We start from the raw sequence: 23,122 nt of genomic DNA on the forward strand, positions 1-23,122 counted from the left end.
CATTTTAAAGCTTAAACAACCAATATGCTTATGAAGAACTAAAAATTAGACTTGCAAAGCGATGACATCTACATAAATGCAAGGCGTCTTTTCTTTCTTGTGTCAATGCACGAATTAATGTTGCACTACTTATTCACTTTCATCAAAGTGAAAGCAAAAAAAAAAAAAAGATATTTAGTTTTGCAAAATATGTAACAAACCAGTGCTTACAAAGAGTGGCACGCTCCCACTTAATGATGTAAGCAGATGTCGCGGTTTCAACCTTCAAAACTAAGGCAATACTATTTTTTCTTCTTCTTCCTTTTTTCTTTTAATGGCTTTAAGATAGTAATGTAACTGTACTTATTTTCCACTTTTCTTTTCTTCATTTCCTCGTTCCTTGATTACCCTAATTGATGGTAAGGAAGAACGAGAGTAAGGGGTGTAGGCTTTTTAAGAAGAGGAAAGAACCTCAGTGTTCTTTAAAATCGACTAGAACACGTAGGTAGATGAAAATGAATAGGATGAACAAGGAGGTTAATTGTTTCTTATTCTTTTACACCATTCACCTGCATTCTTCTCTTTTTTCTTTTTTTTTTTTTTTTTTGTGTGTCCGTTAGAGCTATTCACTATGGCATTTATAGTTTGTATGTGGATCGTCGTTGCGAAAGTGGTTTTATGATATTTGATAGTTAAGAGGCAATTATATAGCTGCTATTAATTGAATTGTATAAGATATTATTTGGATGTGTCGTTATTGTTGAGCTCCTTATGAACTCCAGAAGGCGAACCCAAACACTGCTTAACATCTTTACTCAGTTGGTCACATCCCAGTATCCTACCATGTCATCATACTTAAAAGTTAAAACAACATATATCTATCTATATATATATATATATATATATATATATATATATATTAAAATAGGAGTCCTAAGCCATAATCAACTTTAAACTATCTTAAAACATTGTCATGTAGGATTTTATCCCGCGTGGCATCTCCATGTTTTTTTACAACATTTATAATACATAAATAAATAAAATTAGATTAAGAAATTTGGCAACAAAATTTTAATCCCAATTAAATATAACAACATATTAAGAATAAATCAAAGAAATTATCTATCTTATATAAAATTACGTACAAATATCATAAAGAAGAGTATTTATTTTTATATCCATAATTACAAATAAATTGTTGCTTAAATAATATTACAAAACTATAAAAAGAGTATTTATTTTTATATCCATAATTATAAATGAATTGTTGCTTAAATAATATTACTAAACTATAAAAATAAGAACATCTACCGCAATTTTGTTTTCCTGTGCTTACATATCTAACTTCACAGATAAATTACTTTTTAATATATTTCTTAATTATGTTTTCGCGTTTTGTGGTCTTGCAGCTATTTAAATAAATAAGAATATAAAATATATATAATATAAGACTTTTTTAGAAGAAAGATTTGTTGCATTTTTTTGTACATATACATATTTATCTATTTGTAGAGATATAAAACGATTACGAGATGATGTGTTTGGTAGTAATTATATTATTCTGGAGTTAAACGTCATTTTCCTTCTTCACATCCGCTCACTCAATCGTAATGTTTATAAATATTCATTCTTTTACTAATTATTATTATTATTGTTATTGTTATTATTTATTTTTACTTTATTTTGGAATGGCATTCTAATCTACTCTTACTTCTAAATCACACGCATGCCTGGGATGAAACCCGGGACTCTCATAAAATCCCTATTAATCCACCCCCACAAATGTGAGAAGTAAGATGCGAACCCAGGTGGATCCCCCCAAGGTCAAAGATATTACCAATGGACCACCAACCCCCGATTATAATTGTTATTATTTTTTATTATTGTTATTATTTTTGAACAGCGAGTTAGTAATTAGTAGTTAGCATTCAAGACACCACAGTAACATCTAATTGGGCAGTATGCGGTGCTCGAACCACGCATGCCTGGGATGGAACCCAGGACTCTCGAAACCCCCCTAATAATCCACCTCTACTATTAAAACTATATTTTATTTTCATACGTATACATCATAAAAAATGTTTAAAGTAGTTTTTCTCTCAATTTTGTCGATATTAATTCTTTTTGTTCCCTTACAATATGAAAGTTAATTGTTTATCATGCGTTACATTTTTTTCTCTTACTTTTCTTAATTGATTAGCCATGGGCATCTAATCTGGTTTTACATATTGTATAATCACTTATATATTTAGAGTTTGCTTCTAAATATAATATTTTCATAAGTTACCTTTTGGTTCAACATAATTATAGTAGACATCGTTATATAATTTTCAATTATGAAATAAACTACACAATAAAATTATGCTAACTAAACTAATTTTTTGGTTATCAGTATCAATATTATAAACTTTAAAATATTAATTCAATAACCGCACAATGTGCGGGTAACAAACCTAGTATTATATGTAAATTTAAGAATCTAAAGAGTGATTCATACCATTAATTTTGATTGCTTATTTGCCTTGGCAGTGGAGAAGATTTTGATGAATAAGGTAAGTATCTCACAAAGCTACGAGAAATATTCATTTTTGTTATTTATAGTAACATCAGCACAACGTATTATATATATGGGAAATGCTAAATACAGTCCTAAGGGCGGTATTTAACGTGCATTAAACAATTTGTACTTTCCATATTAAAAGTTCACCCCCTGATATATATATATATATATATATATATATAAAGTAAAAGTAAAAGTAACTCTCAATGCCGTCTTCCACGGGTTTTAGGTCCCAATACCGTCTTCGACAGTGTATGGGGGAGGTTGATATGTAGACAGCCTTACCCCTACCAAAGGTAGAGAGACTGCTTCCAGGTTCTACCATAGGTAGAAAAGGACCTCCAGCCTTGCTGGACATGAGGATCGAACCCATGACCTCTGTTTCCAGAGGCATGAGCTCCAACCACTGATCCAACCCAGTTGGTTTTTTTCTTTCCCCTATATATATATATATATATATAGGTTTTAGGTAAAAAAAACAAGTATTAAAGTAAAACAAAGAAAACAATAGGTTTTTTTTCAGTGATAATCACCGTGCATCATGAAAATCATCGTACATCAATTAATCCGTGAATCTTCGTGCATCAATTTAACCATGATCTAATGGTCAAGATCTTGTCTTATTTGTTTTACTTTAATACTTGTTTTACATCATCCAACCCCTATATATATATATATATATGGGAAAAGTGAGTATGATGTTGTTCCCCATCTAAGCTTAGATGGGGAACCCCTTAAATACAAATATTTTAATATTTATTTGAGTTTTAAATAAATACACGACCCCCATGATTTTTATGATTATAAAAACCAAATGTGATCCCCCTATATATATAAATATATATAGGGGTGAGACGGTGAGTTATTTTGAGAACCACTTAAAAAAAAAGAACACGAGAACCAATCTCAGTCCTCCATTCATCAAGATCAGGAAGAGCATGTTTGTCATTATTAAAAAAATTGTCCAACACTCTCTTTCTCTCTCCTCTTATTAAATCAAAATATATCTAAATCATTAAAAAACTTTTATCTCACAAATCGTACATCGTTAGACGGAAAAAAAAACATGGGTAGTCTTGAAATTTCGTCCTCTTTCATTAGAGATGCGATTCGATATACTTTTGACGACTTTTTAAATTTCGTTTTTTTTCCCATCACGTTCATCCTACACATGTGTAAGTACAACCTACACATGTGTAGGAAAGACCTGGAACTGGTGAGTTGTATAACCTGCCCATGGGTAAGTACAAACTACACATGGGTAAGTTACTTATAAAGTTCAAAAATGATGAGGACGCATTGTAAAACCCTAAATACTAAATCTAAAGCTTAATTTCTAATCTGAGGGGGAGGCTACTTTCTAGAAACCCAAGAAAATCTAAACCCTTAAAACCTAAAACGGATGAGGGTTCCCACTCTAGGGTTTAGGGTTTGAAGGTCGAGGGTTCCCACGGTACGCTTTAGGGTTTGAAGTTGTAGGGTTAGAGGCTAACCCTACAACTTCAAACCCTAAACCCTAAAGCTTAATTGCTAATCCGATGGGGAAACTACATTCTAAAAACCCTGGAAAATCTAAACCCTAAAAACCTAAAAAGGATGAGGGTTCCCACTCCAGGTTTAGGGTTTGAAGGTCGAGGGTTAGCCGATAAAGCGCGAGGGTTAGCCTCGGCTAACCCTCGACCTTCAAACCCTAAACCCTAGAGCGGGATGTATTAGGGGTAAGTACAACTTGACCATGGGTAAGTACAACTTACACATGTGTAAGATGAACGTGATAAAAATAAAGGGTATGTTTGGCACAAAAGCTTGAAGCTGGGGCTGTAGTTAAGGGCATGGGGCTGGAGCTTGACGTTGAGGCCAGAGGTTGGGGCTTTTTTTTCAACTCTCTTTCTATGAGCTTTTATTTTAAAGACCTTTTGGGGCTTTTAGGAGTTTTTCAGGGCTGGGGTTTTTGATTTCTTATGTATTACCAAACAGGGCTAAAAACTAAATTTAAAAAGTCATCAAAAGTATATCGAATCGCATCTCTAATGAAAGAGGACAAAATTCTAAGACTACCCACACTTTTCTTTTCGTCTAACGATTTACGGTTTGTGAGATAAAAGTTTTTTAGTGAATTAGATAGAATTCTATTAAAGTAAGAGAGAGAAAAAAAAAGGAGTTGACAAAAATACCTCTTTAGTGTTGAGAGGGGTTTTTTATTTTTAATCTTGTCCATCCATTTTCTTTAATCCAAAGGTGTAGAGGAGTTCTTGGGTTTTTTTTTTGAGTTCTCAAATAACCACTCCTCTCTCTCTCTCTCTCTATATATATATATATATCACTTAAATAGTAACTCCGCTTTCCCTTTTGATTTTCACAAGATTTATTATCCTTTCGTGTAGTAAATTCGACGCTATATGCAAGCTAGTTGATATATATATGACTGCAGCCATTTTTCAAAAACAGCTCATTTGTTTTCGATTTTTTCTTTTATAATATGTATTACTTCTTACATCATCTTTCAAAAACATGTTTTAAATTATTTCATTAAAGATATTATAAATATATTAAGCGGAGATTTTCAAAATAGTGAATAAAAGAGTGGGTAGCGACGACATTGGTTGCGACAACGAGTGCGGCGATGCAGGAAGCGGGTGGTGGCGGCGGTGGGAGATGGTGGCAGTGATGGTGGTGTAATGGTGAATGTAAAAAGAACTAATGTAAAAGAAAGTAGTTTAATTATTTTAAAGATTATATTGAATAAAGAAGAGGGGTAGAAAAGAACATTGACTACTTTATTGAAAAAAATAAAAGTATAATTTATTTTGTAAATGAGTAAAGATAAAAAAACAAATAAATAATAAAACAAAAATGAACGCACAATGTTTTTTATCTATCTTCACAAACTCAAGCTTCACCTATTTGTTTACCTACCCTCTTTGAAATTCATTCTTATTTTACTTTCATTTCATCTACCAGAATTCTCCTATAAATATAATGTCTTTATTCAAAGGGATAAAGAGTTTGACACAACCTTTGATTTAAGATGTTTGTTGTAGGTTGCACTAAGAATTTCTTGTGATTAATAATGATTTTCAATTAATTTAAAAAAAATGAGATGAAAGGTTACAAATAAGGTGTGGTTAATTAAGAGCACTCATACATGATTTTCGATACTTATATCCAGACCCCTCAACTATCTATTTAAAACAAAATATATCAAAAATGCAATTCAACAATATCAAATTCTATTTTCTAACAATCCCTCATTGTTGTTTTGCAAAAGATAGTTCCTATCTTTCACTCTCTTGCAAAAGATAGACCTTTCCATTTGATTTTACTTGGAATTTCGTGCCATTGTTTTGTCTAGGTCCAACAACATGAATGTACGATACGTTCTTGCCATAGTTTTGTGATGGGATGTTCTGAGGACCATATTTGTGGCTTGATGAATATTTAATGTATGTTGATGATCCTTTGAAATGACATACATTCGGATTTGTTCAAGTATTCTTACTCCTTTTAATCTTTTCATCATGTCCAATCTCAACGATAGATGATTTTCAATTTTGAATGCCATTACCTTCATTAACTGAGGCTCATCTAATCTGACAACTTGTTCATCATTGATTGATTGAATATCTTCAAAGCATAAAGCAGAGTTCTATAAATATTTGCAATCATGTTTTGTATAATAAACACATGATATCTTTGAATATTTATAAATACAAACCTTTGCTCAGGCTAAAAAATGACTAGAAGTCTCTGTTTCGGAACAGTTAGATTGACTTTTGTTTCTATTGCTCGAGTCCCAAATGAAATTCTTGGAATGTTGCTTGTTGGATAATGTAACAAATGAACCTTTTGAGTGATTTATGAGCAACTTGGACTTCATCCTTTTGTAGATTCTTTGCATGATTTATTCGTATAAATCAATAAAGTTTACGAACTTCATATAAGCAAAATCAACTTCACAAAGAGAGACTTGATTTACTTATACGAATACTTCATGCAAAGAAGGTACAAAGAGGATAAAGTCTAGGTTGCTCATAAATTAGCCAAAACGTTCATTTGTTGCATTAATTATTTAACAGACAACATTCTAAGATTTTCAATTGGGACAGTGAAAAAGAAAGTCAATCTTTCTAAGCAGAGACTTCTGGATTAGATCTTGATGAGTGAAGCATATGTCACAACCTAGCGTGAACAAGGATTTGTGGTTATCGATAGTCAAAGAAACCACATGTTTTATTAGACAAAAAGAACTTTGCAATTATTAAGATGGAACTCTCATTTATGCTTTAAAGATATTCCATATAATCTTTGATGAATATAAACAGTGTGAGAAGAACAACTTGAGTAAATAAGGTTAATGGCTTTTAAAATTGAAGATTATCTATTGTTGAGAACGAACATGAGAAGATTAGAAATAGTAAGATATCGTTGACCAAATCCGAATGTATGGTATTTCAAGGGATCAACATACATTAGATATTACCAAGTCACATACATGGTCCTCACAACTTGGCACCACAAAACTATGGCAAGAACACACTGTACATTACAATTGTTGGATGTAATGAAAATCGGATGGAAAGGTCAAGACTTAAAGATAAGAACTAGCTTCTTCAAATCAACAATAAAAAGGAGATTGTTTGAAATAAAATTTGATATTTATAATTTGTATTTTTTTTTGATATATCTTACCTTAAATAGATAGTTGACGGGGATGGATGTAAGTGTTGGAAATCATATATAAATACCGTTACCTACAATTTATTTATAAACTTCCAATATTTAATCAAGTGGTGATTTCAATTGCAACTAGATTAATACTCAGTCGGTGACCGGGTTATCAAATAACTTAAAAACCCGAAAATAAAAAATAATATGGAATCGAGCCTAATGTTGAAATAAAGTCTTAAATTTTGTACAGTTATAGATATAACATTATATAGAGTTGGTTTAATATGTATTAAATTTGTCAATACTTGACCTCACTCGAAATTTGAGTTGAAACCAATCCGAAAATCTGGGTTAGGGATGTGAATTCTCGACCCGGTTACCCGTCAACTTGAATTTTTTTTTTTTGTCCGACTTGGGTTAACATTTTGGTTAAAAGATCAGCCCACCAACCCAAAAAGATTTATATTTATATAACATTTTTAATAGGTCGAATCCAACTAATTTGATCTGACAACTCGCAACCCATTTGACGTAAAATCAACCCTTCAGCCCAACAACTCATATGAGTATATGACTTGACAAAAACCCACAAACGCATTTAACGCGTCAACCTGCCAACTCGATCACCAACCAATGTGACCTGAAATCAACCCACCAACCTATTCAACTTGCCAAGTCGATTTCTTTTGTGTTGGTGGTTGGGTTCAGGTTGATGGGTTGACGGATTTTGTGACATTTCCATGTCGACTTTGATATCATGGCCGGTTAGATATTTTCAACACGCCAACCCGAACCCGTTATAATTATGCTATAATTATACTTATTTAAATTTTATTTATTGTTTTATATAATGTTATTACCCGTGTAATAGGAATTTTAAAGTCAACGTTTGGTGAAGTAGACCGTTGTCACTCTTATCCGTTTTCGTAAGTAAATTTTAGTAGGTTGGTTCAAAGTTTTTTTACCTGCAAACCCAAAACCACCAACCCGAACCCATTGACAGCCCTATACAAAAATAATAATAATTAGATAATTTAGATGCCTCGCACATATTAATGTATATCCCTTATTTATTAGAATATTTTCTTTAATAGGGTGTTATGAGATTGTTTATCAAACAAATGACCAAAGAGGTGTTTGGGATGTCGTTCATAAAGTAAATTATGCGTTTAAAAATTGCGTTTATAATCAACTTATTTCGCCTAACGCATTTTTTCAAAAACTACATTATTCAAACGCAATACCCTTAGATGTTTGAAATTGGAAACTTTTGGTTCTAAACTTTCCAAATCCATACTTGAGAGTAACAACAACAATGTATGACCAAATCATTTATGTATCGTGTAAAATTTAAGGATCATGACATGTATACATGAAAACGTTTTGTCGTTTTTTCAAGGAGTTATGCTTCTATTTTGCCGTGTTTCTTTTTAAATGTAGCCCACAAGTTGTACCATATATTTTGAATGTATTTAAAGAGTTACCATGTTTATGATATGTAAACTTTGACTTTTATTTAAATGGTTAAGATTATTTTGTGATTCATTTTCAATGGTATGGATTAAAAGTTAAAATTATTTTTTTCTCTTAGCTCTACCAACAATATATATATATATATAATGTTAAAAAAATATCTCTTCATCATGCAAATACAAATATAGTTTGAGGTTATTTCTGGTTGAAAATTGTGTCTTTGTAATGTTAGCTACAAGCTATGTAATAAATCTGATTCCTTTCATATGTTGTACATTACACAATAGTAGACACTGATTTTCCGTTCTATTTCTTATGATTCTCCCTATACCTTTTGTGGTGATAACTATAAATTTGAGTCATGTTTTGTTGATTGATTCTAATTGTTTAGACGGTTACACATATCATATAACCTATAGAGTTACTAGACATGTGGTGCACAATGTGCAGTGGTATGGCGGCGGCAAAGGTGATAGTGGAGGTGATGGCAGTGGCAGCAGAGACGAACGGTGGCGGGCCAACAACACATTGTGATGATTAATATAAAAGTATCTGATTTAAAGAAGGTAATAATATCATAAGGGGAAGTCGGGCTTAAGGTTTATCCCTAAGTATCCCGCCGACTTTGGTTGGGTGTTTATAGATAGTTTATATTCGTTTCCCTTATTAAAGATATTTGTGCTTAATCCCTACATTTTCGGGAACCAATGTCCTTAGTTTTAGAGGAACATACATCATCTTTCGATACGTAACCTCACAGATAAGTTGTGTGGTGTTATGTCTTTGACCCAGTGAAGGGTAGGTCATTAGTATTGTTCCAATCTTTTTTAAACTTATTTTTGAAAAGATCGTAGACATACATTTTTATAACTTTGAGCTTCATCACCTTTTGTCTTTTACCATCATTCTGAATAATCTTTTTCTATGATGTCTCTTTACCTAAAAAGATTTATTATTAAAAATATTTATGATATATCCTTGTAATTTATCATTTAAAATTTTATGATATTTGATAAAATAATAAGACAAGATTAAAAAAAAAAGAGTTGAGTAGAATTTACGATTCATAAATTACTAGCTAATCAACCCGGTTTTAAATCGAGTTAATTTATAAACGCTTTACAAATAAACCGAATTTTACTCGGATTGAAGAATATATAGTTTAGATAGTTGGAGGGTTAGTCTTGTATTTATGCATAGTTTAAGGTGTAAATAGCTTAGATTAAAAGATAGTTAGTTATAACCATTTCTTAATTAGTTTATTATATAAATACATTTTCTTGTATATCAATATCTGTATCAATGAAAATACATAATTTTTCTCTCAAATTACTTCTTGCTTCCGCTTCAATATGGTATCAGAGCCAGGTTAGTGATCAGAGGATTCAATCAAGAAAAGGGAACTGATTATAAGCACACTTTCTCATCAGTTGCTAAATTGGCAACTATTAGAGTTCTTATTGCTTTGGCCACTGCTAAAGAGTGGTCCTTACATCAACTGGATGTGAATAATGCCTTTTTGCATGGATATATTGATGAAGATATATACATATTTCCCCCTTAAGGATATAATAAAGCTGCTTCTGGACAAGTTTGTAAGCTTAAAAAAATCCTTAAATGGTCTTAAACAAGTTTCAAGACAGTGGAATTTAGAATTATCAAAGTTTTTAGTCAGTCTTGGATATACACAATCCAAACATGATTATTCTTTGTTCATTAAAAAGAATGGTGATTTTCTTACAACAACCCTTGTATATGTGGATGATATTCTTCTCACTGGAAACTGTGATAAGGAAATCCAAGAGCTTAAGCAGGCTCTTGATGCCAAATTTACCATTAAGGACTTAGGGTTGGCTAAATACTTTCTTGTCATAGAATTATGCAGGACTGAAAGTGGTACTTATTTCAATCAAATAAAATATATTCTTGATCTATTGCAAGATGCAGGGTTAACTGCAGCGAAACCAGCTCCTTATCCTCTTCCACCAAACCTCAAATTATCTCTCAATAAAGGTATTTCTTTGACTGATCCTGGAGGTTATAGGAGGTTGGTTGGTAGGCTGCTTTACCTTACCATGACTAGACCAGATATATCTTATAGTGTGCAACATTTAAGTCAGTTTGTGTATGCCCCAAAAGATGTTCACATGCAAGCTGCTATATGTTTCAAAAGGTTTATTTTACCCAGTCCAACCTCATTTGAAAATCACTGGTTTCTCTGATGCTGATTGGGCCTCCTGCTTAATGACAATGAGGTCTTTAACTGGGTATTGTATTTTTCTGGGACATGCTCTTGTTTCATGGAAGACTAACAAGCAAGCTACTGTGTCTAGATCTTCCACAGAGACTGAATATAGGAGCATGGCTACTACTACTTGTGAGCTTTTATGGTTGAGTTTTCTTTTGAAGGATTTACATGTGCCTGTTAAGTGTCCTGTCACTCTGTTTTGTGATAACAAATCTGCACAACAAATAGCTGCCAACCCTTGTTATCATGAGAGAACCAAACACCTTGATATTGATTGCCATTTCACTATAGATAAAGTTGAAGACGGGTTTTTGCAGACTGCTTTTATTCCTTCTCATCTGCAGTTGGCTGATGTGATGACTAAAGCCTTAAATCGAGTACAACATGTTGTTTTGATCGACAAGTTGGGTGTTGAGAATGCTCCAACTTGAGGGGAGGATGAAGAATATATAGTTTAGATAGTTGGAGGGTTAGTCTTGTATTTATGCATAGTTTAAGGTGTAAATAGCTTAGATTAAAAGATAGTTAGTTATAACCATTTCTTAATTAGTTTATTATATAAATACATTTTCTTGTATATCAATATCTGTATCAATGAAAATACATAATTTTTCTCTCAAATTACTTCTTGCTTCCGCTTCAATACGGATATCTTTAAAATATGTTATCATGTGAAAATGTATAATAATAACGTTAAATAAATTGAAAAGTTGTGATAATTTATTATGTAAATAACTAAACTAAACAGAAACAAAACTTGTATTGTTGTGGACACATATTGAAACACATACGGGTGTTATGAGCAAAAAAATAAAACATATCCTAAAAAACACCATACTTTTCGGCCTATTATAACAAAAAATTAAAGTGATTAAAATCTTATATAAAACTGTGAGCATTAAATAAAAATTTATATTAATTAGATATATTTAAAAAAGGATAGTTATTTTAAACTTTAAATCAATAAAATATGATAATGTCATAATTAATTAAAAGGATGCATTTGAGTACACAATTTTATAAAAAAATTACTTGTATGTTATCAAAAATTTTTCTTTATTTATATAAAAGATTATTGTTTTAAACTTTTAATACTGTATAATTTTTCTTTTTTTAAAAAAAATTAATCATTTTCATATTCAAAATTTGAGTTGAAATAAAAGCAATCGGCGGTTAAAACTTCGAGAAGCTGCCATATGTTTTTCCTTCTCCTTTTCGGCACCTCATTTTAGTCGTCGTCTCGTAAAGTACGTTACTCTGCCAATTTTCACACACACCTACATCTATATCTATTTACCAGATTAATTAATCAAAAATCTATATATTCCCCCTTTAGTCAAACAAACTTTCAAATATCCCAAAAAAAACACAAATTAGGGTTTCAAATTCCTCCCCCCAAAAAAATGGATTTCAATTTCCTAATTTCATCTCTCCCAATCTTCTTCTTCATATTCCTGACAATCTATTTAACCGCACACCTGCTTGTTTTCCGGACCTGGAATTCAAAGCTCCGGCCCGAAGCGGCGAGTTGTTTGATCTCATTTGCACACGGAACACCTGCAGTCATTTTAGCTTCTTTAGCGATAAATCCGGAGACCGATTTCGCCACTCGAAACACCGGTTTCCAGAATTCGGTACTCGATTACAGCATTGCTTACTTTTTAATGGATCTTTGTCATTATTTGATATATAACCCTAGTGATATATTGTTTATAGGCCATCATTTAGCTACCCTTTTCGTGTTTGTTACGTGTCGGTATTTAGTCGTACATGGGGCTTATGGGGTTTTGGTTTTGCTTATACTTGCTGAAGTTACTAGCTTTTTGCAAAATGTGTGGACGTTAGCTAGCGCGTTGAGAGTCGAATCTAAAGTTGCAGCTAAGGTGTTTGATGTAATGTCGCCCCCATTTTATGTGCTTTATTCGATCGTTAGAGGGGTTTTAGGGCCGGTGTTTGTTTACCGGATGGTTGGGTTTTATTTAAGTGGTGGTGCTGATGATGTTATTCCTAGGTGGATTTGGGTTTCTTGGATTTGCGTTGTGGTTGCTGCGATTTCGGTTAGTATTCTTTGGATTTGTAATCGGTGGATCGAGTTGTATAGAGGAAGGTTAACTGTAATTGAAAAAGAGAAGAAATTTAGTTAGAGAAATTTAAAGTTAGTGAAATACTTGGATTACATCTAGTTCATTGTATGAATACAGTATTTCAAAGTAAATCAGATGTACTTTTGTTAGCTTTTTTTCGAAATAGTGCAATAAAATGTTATCTATGATGCTTTGAATCTTGCTGTTTTTGAGTTGAATGTCTCATGGCATTAGTCTTTGGGGCAAGTTTCATGTGTTTTGTTACATACATGTGTTGATATCAGACAATAATTTAGTAGCCACTTGCCACTGCTTGGACCTTTCAAGGGTTGTGCATTTTAAATGCTTTATATAATTATGAAGATAGAGAATAATCTAAGTTGATATTCTCCTACCTGTCTTTCCATTTTGTTTAATAATGCAATTATAGGGCTTTTGTGATGTTGACTTTTGCAATTTAAACTTGATGTTTGCGAGCTGACCAGCTTCTGGATAGTCAGAGCTACTCTTTTAGCAATTTGACAAATTTTGCAGTATTGTTTCATTTTGAAGAGTATCGTAAAAACATGTAAAACTATAGAATATGTAGGTTCTTTGTCGGAAACTTACCTAAATTTGTGTGGTGTATGGAGAATTGGAGATCTGACCATCAGACAAACCGAGATATGAAAGTATTGGATTTGGACGGTAAATTTAGTTATTTAGATTACTTGCTTTTAGTTGAAAACAGCTGATACGATAATAAACATACAGACCATTTGGGTGTACTCAGTTTGTAAACTGTAAATTTTCTGGCTTGTTGAAAATAAGCCAGTAGCTATGCAAAATATATTGAACTGCTTCCAGGTTCAATCACTTTTAATATGTTTCATGTGCTTGCTGGCTACAATGTGCTTTGTGATAGGTAAAGTTTCATGGCTGATTCTAAACTGCTTATATCTGATACTTGATCCCCTTAATACTTAAAGAAGAAATTGTCTGATAGAATTAAGACATACAAGAAAGGTCTCTTGATTGTATAACTGTCAGAACTCCGTAATACATGCTTGACTTCACTAGAACATTTGTGTTTGGGAACTTTTTTTTTACTCTTGAAAACGGAGTAGAGGTGATGTTGAATAGCAGCGTACCACCTTTTTGCATATCTTCCAATTTGAAGTCAGATATAATTTCAGATGATTTTGTTCAATGAGCAGAAGCTTATGATTTAGGGCCAACCTCAAAGAATAGGGGAAATGAAAAAGGAAACCCCAGGGATACTTAGACACGAAAAAAAGCACAGGGCCTAAATTTCGAATATTTTCAACCACATGGACCATTTGTGATATTCTCTCCAAAGAATGAATTAACATTGTTTCGATGCACATTTTGACATTTTGTAAAGAAACGTCGTTCATATTAACAAGGGCATGGATTCAGTTAGATTCGTGTTTGTTTTCTCGTTCAAATCAATTTTGCATTTCGTATTTAAATTATCCGGTAGTTTAGTGAGTTCCCTATCTAAACTACCCTATCTAAACTACTTAGTAGATTTTGCCTATATTCAATTTTAATATGAATGACGTTTCTTTCCAAAGGTTAGACGGTAGACATTGTAACTCCTAGAGTCCTAGGCCGTATCGTCTACACTATCTTGATGATAAAAATACAATAACATTCTTAATTAGTCTGATCCTCCTTGGTTTTTGGAAGACATACATGTATCTAACATCAAACCAGCCAAAGGTGGCCTAATGGTTAACATCATGAATCTCTCCCAAGAGGTCTCAAGTTCAAATCCTACTAGATTCAATTTTGGAGATGGACATGAAGGATTTCAAATGATCACAGGATACCCCTAGCCCGTAGGATGTGTACAGTTGAGTGAAGAAAAAAAGACCCGCCTTTCTAGAATAACCGGCATAGGACAATTTTATCCGTTCACATGTATATAACATCATTTGTTTCTATTAATCTAAAAGGCACCTGGTATATTAGGGACCTTGTAAAAGGGACTCGAATCAAAAGACTTCACCATTCAACTCACAAATTGAGAGATGTATAGATAGCAATTTTAGGTTCACATTTCACATGTGCGTCGATTATAGTTTATACCACATTTACACATACACAGCTTTATGAATGAATTGAAGGGAGTGTTAGAACTTCTGCAAGTAAGTTTCTTGACTAATTCCATGGCCACTTATCCCCCCTTAAACAATATTCCAATTTGTATATATACTCAAGGGATCTCCCCTGTGCAAAATTATTGATAACACAATCGCAGACTTCTGTAAACACATATAAAAATGCTATATTTTCATAGTTCTTCAGGAGAAGAACTCGTAGTCTTTGGCTTCAATGATGATCTGCCTTAAACCCCCAATAGGTGCTACGATCATTAAAGCAACCCCTAGTATGATACAGACCTGGAGTATGTGAACCAGTTACCGATGTCAGCAGAAATTATCAAGAATATGTAAAATGGTCGAAAAATAAACAAATGACCCTTATGGTGCATACCCAATTGGTGATCCAAGATAAGCTCCACGTTTTTGGTTTATAGATAGTTAGCCACATGATGCAAGGTAACTAGACCATGAAGAGCACGTGAAAACGATCAAAAAATTAGTTCTCATGATCTCAAGAGATCCACTGTAATGGAATAACTAGGAAAAAGTGGAAGTTCCTTACAAAGTATGTTGTGGGGGCGAATGCAAATCCACCGAAGAAACCCAGAAGTCCACCAAAGAAAGGGAAACAGATGCCAATGAACATTGTTAATGCTGCGCGCAAAAGAATGAATTAACCAAACAACAGTGTAATCCCAATAAGAATAAGATTTGAAGTGGCAAATGAGTGTTGTACAACGGATATGCAGGTTGAACAGGTTCGAATTGGGTTTAGTTTGGTGTCAGAAGTCGAGTATTTCTATAATAATCTAAATATTTAGATAAAATAATTAGGATTTTTATAATGCACTTTAGGAGACTTTCAGCTTGTTACCTTTTTAGCTGACTTACATGACCCAAAGCATAATTATTGCTAGAGTAGTTTACTTACCCACATAAAGATTCCTGGTAATAAACCGAAGCGTACAGCTAGGGGTGAAGTTTAAGTTCTTGACAAGTACAGTTTCGATCATATCAAATACTGGCATTGCATAAATCTACAGAAACGTAAGAAAAACTTTAGACCGGTTTAGTCAGATTAAACTTCATTAATAGAGAGAGATTTTTAACCTGATAACTTCCGATAACATGAATAACAACGAACAAGTTAGCCATAGCGATGAGCCATGTAGGTTTCTCTAAACTGATAAGAATATTATCTGAGACCTCATTTCCATACATCCAGTAGCCTATAATGGCGACAGGGAAATAGCATATAGCTACAACGATATATGCAACAACCACTCCCTTCCACATGGGTCCCTTTGACGGTTTCTCAGGTGTGGATGGAATAGTGGCTTGAATTTCCAAGACAACGTTGTGGCCTGCATATGCAAAAGCAACTTCACCCAGCCCGCTAAAGATGTTGAATACTTTCCCTGCTGTCGTAGTTGCCTTGTATCCGTATTGAACATTTGGCTGCACACCCTTTGCTACAGATGCCGACCACGCGATAATAGAGTAGCTGCATCACGTGGTTTCAATTAGTTTCCGTATCTTTTTACTAGAGGCGGCAACATTGGTGAACTGGGCATTCAGTCCAAAGGGATTCAGGTCAAATGCTTTTTCATGCTATAGCGTTAGATTCGGTTTTTCTGACACCACTTTTCATCTTGTTTTTTAAATGAAGCGATTTAAGAGGTTTATGTTCATGATAACCTACACCTTGACAATGTGATTTTACCATAAAATATTTACACAAAATAGCCCATTTTGCACTGTTCGGGCTATTTAACCTTTTCTCTTTTTTGCTAAACTTTTTTTACTTGATCTTTTTCGAGATTAAACATAACTAAAAACTGACGCTTCTATTACCTGAGGGACATAATAGCTGCAGCCAATGACACTCCAGATATGGAATTGAAATTGGGAAGATGGGACAGAACGAAATGGACAGAAGCAAAGATCATGATGAAGAAGGTGAGTCTGATTTCTTTGCAGTTATCATTGCAAACAAGATCATGGAATTTCTTTAACGATTTTCCACCAGTGACCATATACACAATGTTGACCCCGACTTCAACAATGAGTTGCTGTGGAACCACTATGTAAAGACCGAGCTTTTCACCAAACGCATGCTGGCCTAGCTCGTGGTATCTGTCGAATCGTTTCCCTGGTACCATCTCATGCATCTCTACCATTTGCCATAATGTGTATAGAGTTACTATCCATGATATTACCATTACTGATACACCAGGACCCCTGAAATTTCATACAAAATACAGTAATGGTTTTGCAGGTATTAAAGTATTATCATAATTGCTGAAAAGATCAAAATACATTCAACCTATTGGACTTTTTCTTTTTCTTTTTTTACAATCAGTCGGTATTCAACATCAAGGACACCTGACCATACAATGGTGAAAACCTGCACATACACTAGACTAAGAGGTATAAACCATGAAAAGTTGAGAACCCCTAGGACGCGTTAGAGTTGATTCAAAGGAAAAAACCTCCAAAACGCGACACTCTGGAAAGTCGAACCAATGACCTGGGGTAAAATCTAGTTTCATTTTTTAGCATAGTTTCTATGTTTCTCCAATTGAATAGCATGTATTTATTTGTGATTCATCCCTAAACTTCCCTCCATTTGCCTTTTTGTCTATGCATTCCTATTTTATTCAATGCTGATCAAGGAAAAATCCAATTACCAAGTTCGGATTCTTGATTTTTATTTCATATTTTCGACTGATCAAAACGTTTGTATTAAAGAAAGGACTGACCAACCAAGTTCCGACATTGCGTAAGGGAGGCTGAGAACACCAGCTCCAACCATAGCAGTAACATTGTGGAAGGCCGAATACCACCATTTTGCGTTCCGTGATGAGGTAACCGGAAGCCATTCATCGATGGCTCTCTCTCGTTCGGTTCTGTTATCTACCTGTTATATATACACAACTCGTGGCCATCAAAACCGTTGATATGATCAATAAATTAAAGAAGTAAAATAGACAAACAAACAAAAAGAGTTAAAAAAGAGTACATAAAGAAAATACATACAAGAGGTGTTGTAAGCGTCATGTTATTAAAGATAAGAGATATTGATTGAATCTAATTAGATTAGAATGTGTGGTTTTATTTATAACGTTACGTATCTCCCAATAATCTGGAGTAGTTCAAATGTCTGCATCTGCTAGTTCTTATATGGACCAAAATAAATCTACAATTTTGACTTAGGTAGAACACATTCTGTCACTATCCAGTTTCCACTGTCACATGTAGGCTAAATTGTTACATATCACAATTTTCTTTCTAATGACTTCTAAAAGTGTCCAACTATACGTATGTTATGATAATATGATTGTTTACAGTATGATCGTTTTCCATGTGTATTTAACCATCAAAAATTTAATATTATATGTACCCATCAATCAAAAACTTATAACCGACAACCTGGTCTTAAATGTGACACCATAATGGATGTCATATTCCGTTACAAATAATAAATATTTACAATAAACACAATTATAGTTGTACATTTACTGACGCAGACGGAAATATAGGATAAATAATTGATTCTAAGAATACCCAGAAACAACCATTCTAAAATTCATTGATTTAAAAAAGAATACCGGAAATTAGGAATTTCATACAAACACACGTGTTGGAAAAAATGAAAATTTGATTTATGTTAAACTGATCATTTTCCCATGTTCTAATACATATAAATAGAGCTGCAAATTTCGAATGGGCCTCAAAACATAAGTGGGCCGAAAATTATAACAAAAATAAAATTTGAAAAACCCAAAAAAACATATAAAAATGTCCAAAACTCATAGAAAAAGGCTGTTTCGGGGCTCAGAGGTCGACCAAACTGCCTTTGGTATTTGCAGCTTGATGCATCTTGTTTCTGCGGTCGTTTTGACTGGTCATACGCCCAAAATGAAGCCCTGTAGCTCAAGTTATGCCTATTTTAGTGAGACCTCTTTTTGTCTTAATTTTTTAAGAGCCTGCATCACTTACTATTTACATTCATGTTTAGTTAGACATTATTTGAAGCCATTAACCCCTTTATTTTAATTGTATTTATGTATATCCTTAAAAAAAAAATTAGTTAAAGAATGTGCTCTTCAATCTTTACACGTTTGATCCATATTGAGCATAAGTGGCACCAGGCCGGCATCCTCGTGGTGGAGGTTTCGTCTCAAACTCGTCCTTTCGACCAACGGTGTTCTACCGTTAATACTTCATAATCATACGTGGAAATCACGTGAGGGCATTTTGGTCACTTTATATATTTTGTCTTATTCTTATGGTGGAACTGGTTTTTGCCTCAAACTGGTTTTTTTTTTTTTTTTTTGAATGGATTTTGAATTTGTTTTATAAGAGCACACACAGTGTCTTTCACTCATTCTCCAAGGACTAGTTCTTATCAACACCACATCAACCCAATGACTAATTCCCAAAATACCCACAATGACAAGACTATTCTAGGACCAACTATTTATTTAATTCTACAATTTTATCTAAAGTTTTCACTTTTAACCCTCCAAAATTATAACAAAATCCATATATTTCATTAATAAAGAACACATACTACATTAATAATTTTCATTTTATAATAAAAACATACATAATAAAACATTAATAAATACTAAAAGACATACATAATACTAAAACCCACGTAATAATTAACACACATAATACTAAAACGTTACATAATATTAAAATACATAATACTAACATTCGAAATAGTCCGAGTCGCTGTCATTGCGATGAATGTATCGATAAGAGACCCGACAACGTCGTCTGGTTGAGGAGATGTGTACTCTTCCCCAAGGTCAGTCTGGTAATCTACAGGACGACCACCACCAACAAAGCCTTGACTGAATAACACGTGGTCTAGAGTGACGGTTAAAGTGGGTGTGGGTGTGGAAAGCTGAAAAATAGTTTGATCTAGCCAATCGATCTCCTTATAAATAATATAATCATCTTTGACGGCGTTACGAATCCGGCTTGCAGCTTCAAGTCGTCTGATTTCGGTTGTGTAAGCCGCCTTATTGGAAGTTATGCTCTGGATCACATTGTTAACTCTAGATTTGTGTCTATCATCGTTAAACATGTGATTCTGCATGGCCATTTTCCATCAAAGACAGTCATGTTTGGTATGTTCTTTTGAAAATGTGTTTGTGTTTATGAATGTGTGTTATTTGTTTAGAAGAGTGTTTTTTAAATAGAAAATAAGAAAGTAATGGTTTGTATATATGATGATAAACAGGGACCAAAAGTGTAAAATTATTCAAAATATGGATACTGGCCGTTAAACGGACTAAATGTGAAACTCTTTTGAAAATTTTGTATAAAGTCGTTTGAATCTTAATTTATGAAAAAAAATTAAAAAATAAATACAAACACAAGAACGAGCTTCATCCCGGGGGAACGGACGAGCGGAAAATGGAGGACGGACGAGTCACACCTAGCGGTGTGCACTCGTTCTCCATAAGAGAACGGGTGGAGAACAAATGGAAGATGAGGGCATTGTGAATGCTCTAACTACTTAACAATGATTGCTACCTAGGAGATTGTTAACATTGAAGTTTTATTCAGAATCATTTTTCTATTTGCAAGATCGGAATTGCAAGATTGAAAAATCATATCACGCCTACATATTTAAATTCATTTGTGTTTTATGATTCATATCAAATATCAAACACATTAGAAGTTATGAAATGCTTTAGTTAGTTTTTAATAAACATTATTTTCAAAACTTTTATTAAAATACCTGGCTTGTACTCAAGTTAACTAATTAGTATGAATTTAATTGATAATTGATTTTAATTATTTAGATTTTAAGGTATATTATATTCAGAAGAGAAAATAGTTTCACTGTTAAAAGTCATTTATTAGCTAACATACTAACATTTTTAGCAAATTTATCACTGGTTGATTTTTTTTATTAATTATGTCGTGTAACGCATGATGAAATCGTATGCTACTATGCTTCCAAAGTAGATCTTGTCATGCATCATATATAAGATACAATAATTGCATATATATGAATATATCTACATCTTGCCATTTGAGAAGTTTAATAAATGTAATATATTAACCTATATACTAAAAACCAACTGTTTTTTTACAACTATTTATGTATGATGTACATGATGTACTATGTACCAGTCTCTTTGCATATGTTACAATTATATATTGCGTATTAACAAGCCAACATCGGTTCTCTCACAAATAATACTGCAGCTAAAAGTACTCTTTTATTTGCATAAAGTACAACTTCTAAGGCATACATACAACATACACAATTTCTATCTCTATACAAAATACATATACACATACAGACTCATAAACCATTGTCGATAGCCACCACCAGCCTCCTTCACCGCATTTTAACATCTCCGGGAACAATCAATAGGAACAACCACCGATCTCCTTTAACTGCCAACAACCACCACCGCTGGACCACCGGTAACAAGTAAAAGTGAGCATAAAAACGAGACAACAGATTTCTTACTAGCAGAATAACCTACATCACTTTTGCACCATCACCTAGCCATAACTCGATGACTTCCGTCTCCAACTTTTAGGGGGAACCGTTGTCACGAAAATGCCATCAAATGACTTAACCTGTGATCGGAAATTATCAGAATAAAAACAAGTAAAAAGGCAAAAAAAAAACTTTTTATTTCATCAAAAAACAAAAAAATGATGATGTCTTGCTTTATGAAATTTTATACAAGAGACGGAGAAAAAGTGATAGAAAAATATTATTGAGAGAGAAAGATAGGTTGAGAGAATACTATAAAAAGGAAACAACAAAAGTCCACAGTTGGTTGCAATGTTTTTGAGAAATCTTCAAAACTTAAAAAGAGAATTGTATACACTAATGAAGAAAAAGTGGGTTTGCAATTGCAATTGCAATTGCAATTGCATATGATTTTATTTTTTAAGGCCGATAGAACATGTGATGTGAGATAAAGAGAATGAAAATACACAGAGACAAATACACAGTTTATTGAAATGCATATATGGCCCATGTGAACATCAAAAGTAGTGCCAGCTGTTTTCAAAAACATTTGAGGTTTTTATTTATTTTACTTGATTTTCTTTTCCTAACGAATTTTCCATATTCATATCATATTTATATGTATTTTTAACATTAAATTTTACATATTCATATCATATTTATATGTATTTTAACATCAATATTTATATTTATAAACTTCTCGGTTGCAGTACAACTTTTTTTCAAACATTAATGTTCGGAAAGAGGCTTATTGCACCGCATTTGTATATCATTGCAAGTTTGTTTGTAATGACAATTAGATTTAATTGAATTTATTTGGTGGGAAACATGAGTTAACACTAAAAGTTCCTAACATCTGGCTTTGCTAATATTTAATGACCCGCAGCGAAGCGCGGGGAAAAAAACTAGTTTAACAATCTAAGTTGCAAGGGGGAAAAACAGATAATTCTAGACACTATTACGTTATACACATTTTATTTTATCTTTTTTGATCAAAATTAAAGTTCATAGTTTTGTTGAGAAAGCTTTGGCCCAAATGACTAAAGTAGAAACCCAATAGTGTCTAGCTTTCATATTTGTACAACCCATATACTTAGGCCCATGATTCCACAATTCCACTACAGCCCACAAACCAACTCGCTTTCTCTTAAAGTGAACTCCTGATGGGCTGATGGCTCAAATAAGTTACGTCATGTTGATGCTATAATCTTTTTAATGCTTTAAGACCACAGGAACTTCAGGTGTATACCAATAATTCCGTAATGTTTTTAGGCATATATACAATGGGAAAATGTTAGGTAAAGCAGGGGGTATTATGTAAAATTCATGGGGAGTTTATATAAATTTCAGGGGTTTTATGTATGTTTATTAAATTCAAAGGTTTAATCTGTAACTTTTTTTAGTGTAACAGTACCTAAACTTAAGTAAAGTCTGCAGTACGGATTATTTTCCCATATACAATATACTCCGCAAAGAACTTTT

The 23,122-nt window shown here is 33.0% G+C and overlaps 2 protein-coding genes and 1 long non-coding RNA gene across 3 annotated transcripts; 1 reads left to right on the forward strand and 2 right to left on the reverse strand.

The window, feature by feature from the left end:
• Positions 1-12,146: 12,146 nt before the first annotated feature.
• LOC122589327 (TLC domain-containing protein At5g14285-like) lies at positions 12,147-13,209 on the forward strand. Its single transcript, XM_043761613.1, has one exon. The coding sequence runs from the start codon at positions 12,332-12,334 to the stop codon at positions 13,070-13,072; it is 741 nt and encodes a 246-aa protein (XP_043617548.1). The 5' UTR covers positions 12,147-12,331; the 3' UTR covers positions 13,073-13,209.
• A 1,844-nt stretch (positions 13,210-15,053) lies between these two features.
• On the reverse strand, positions 15,054-18,257 carry LOC122586998 (lysine histidine transporter 1-like). Its single transcript, XM_043759054.1, has 8 exons — positions 18,163-18,257; positions 17,886-18,043; positions 16,978-17,364; positions 16,234-16,627; positions 16,055-16,160; positions 15,686-15,777; positions 15,515-15,583; positions 15,054-15,420 (listed from the first exon to the last, which is right to left on the reverse strand). Exons 1-8 carry the CDS (start codon positions 18,181-18,183, stop codon positions 15,322-15,324), a joined length of 1,326 nt encoding a protein of 441 aa, XP_043614989.1. The 5' UTR covers positions 18,184-18,257; the 3' UTR covers positions 15,054-15,321.
• A 3,089-nt stretch (positions 18,258-21,346) lies between these two features.
• LOC122589838 lies at positions 21,347-22,034 on the reverse strand. Its single transcript, XR_006322363.1, has 2 exons — positions 21,915-22,034; positions 21,347-21,741 (listed from the first exon to the last, which is right to left on the reverse strand). It is a non-coding gene; the product is annotated as an uncharacterized LOC122589838 (long non-coding RNA).
• Positions 22,035-23,122: the final 1,088 nt, after the last annotated feature.

This window comes from Erigeron canadensis, chromosome 2 (assembly GCF_010389155.1).
Source record: "Erigeron canadensis isolate Cc75 chromosome 2, C_canadensis_v1, whole genome shotgun sequence".
NCBI classification, from domain to species: Eukaryota; Viridiplantae; Streptophyta; class Magnoliopsida; order Asterales; family Asteraceae; genus Erigeron; species Erigeron canadensis.

What these genes read in the sequence shown, in the direction of transcription:
- LOC122589327 (XM_043761613.1), top strand. Translation starts at nt 12,332, where the DNA reads ATGGATTTCAATTTCCTAATTTCATCTCTCCCAATCTTCTTCTTCATA.
- LOC122586998 (XM_043759054.1), bottom strand. Translation starts at nt 18,183, where the DNA reads ATGACGCTTACAACACCTCTT. An exon ending in GCAATGTCGGAACTTGGTTG is followed by an intron (nt 17,365 to 17,885) that starts GTCAGTCCTTTC and finishes ATGAAATTTCAG; the next exon opens with GGGTCCTGGTGTATCAGTAA. An exon ending in TCGCCCCCACAACATACTTT is followed by an intron (nt 15,584 to 15,685) that starts GTAAGGAACTTC and finishes TTCATGGTCTAG; the next exon opens with TTACCTTGCATCATGTGGCT.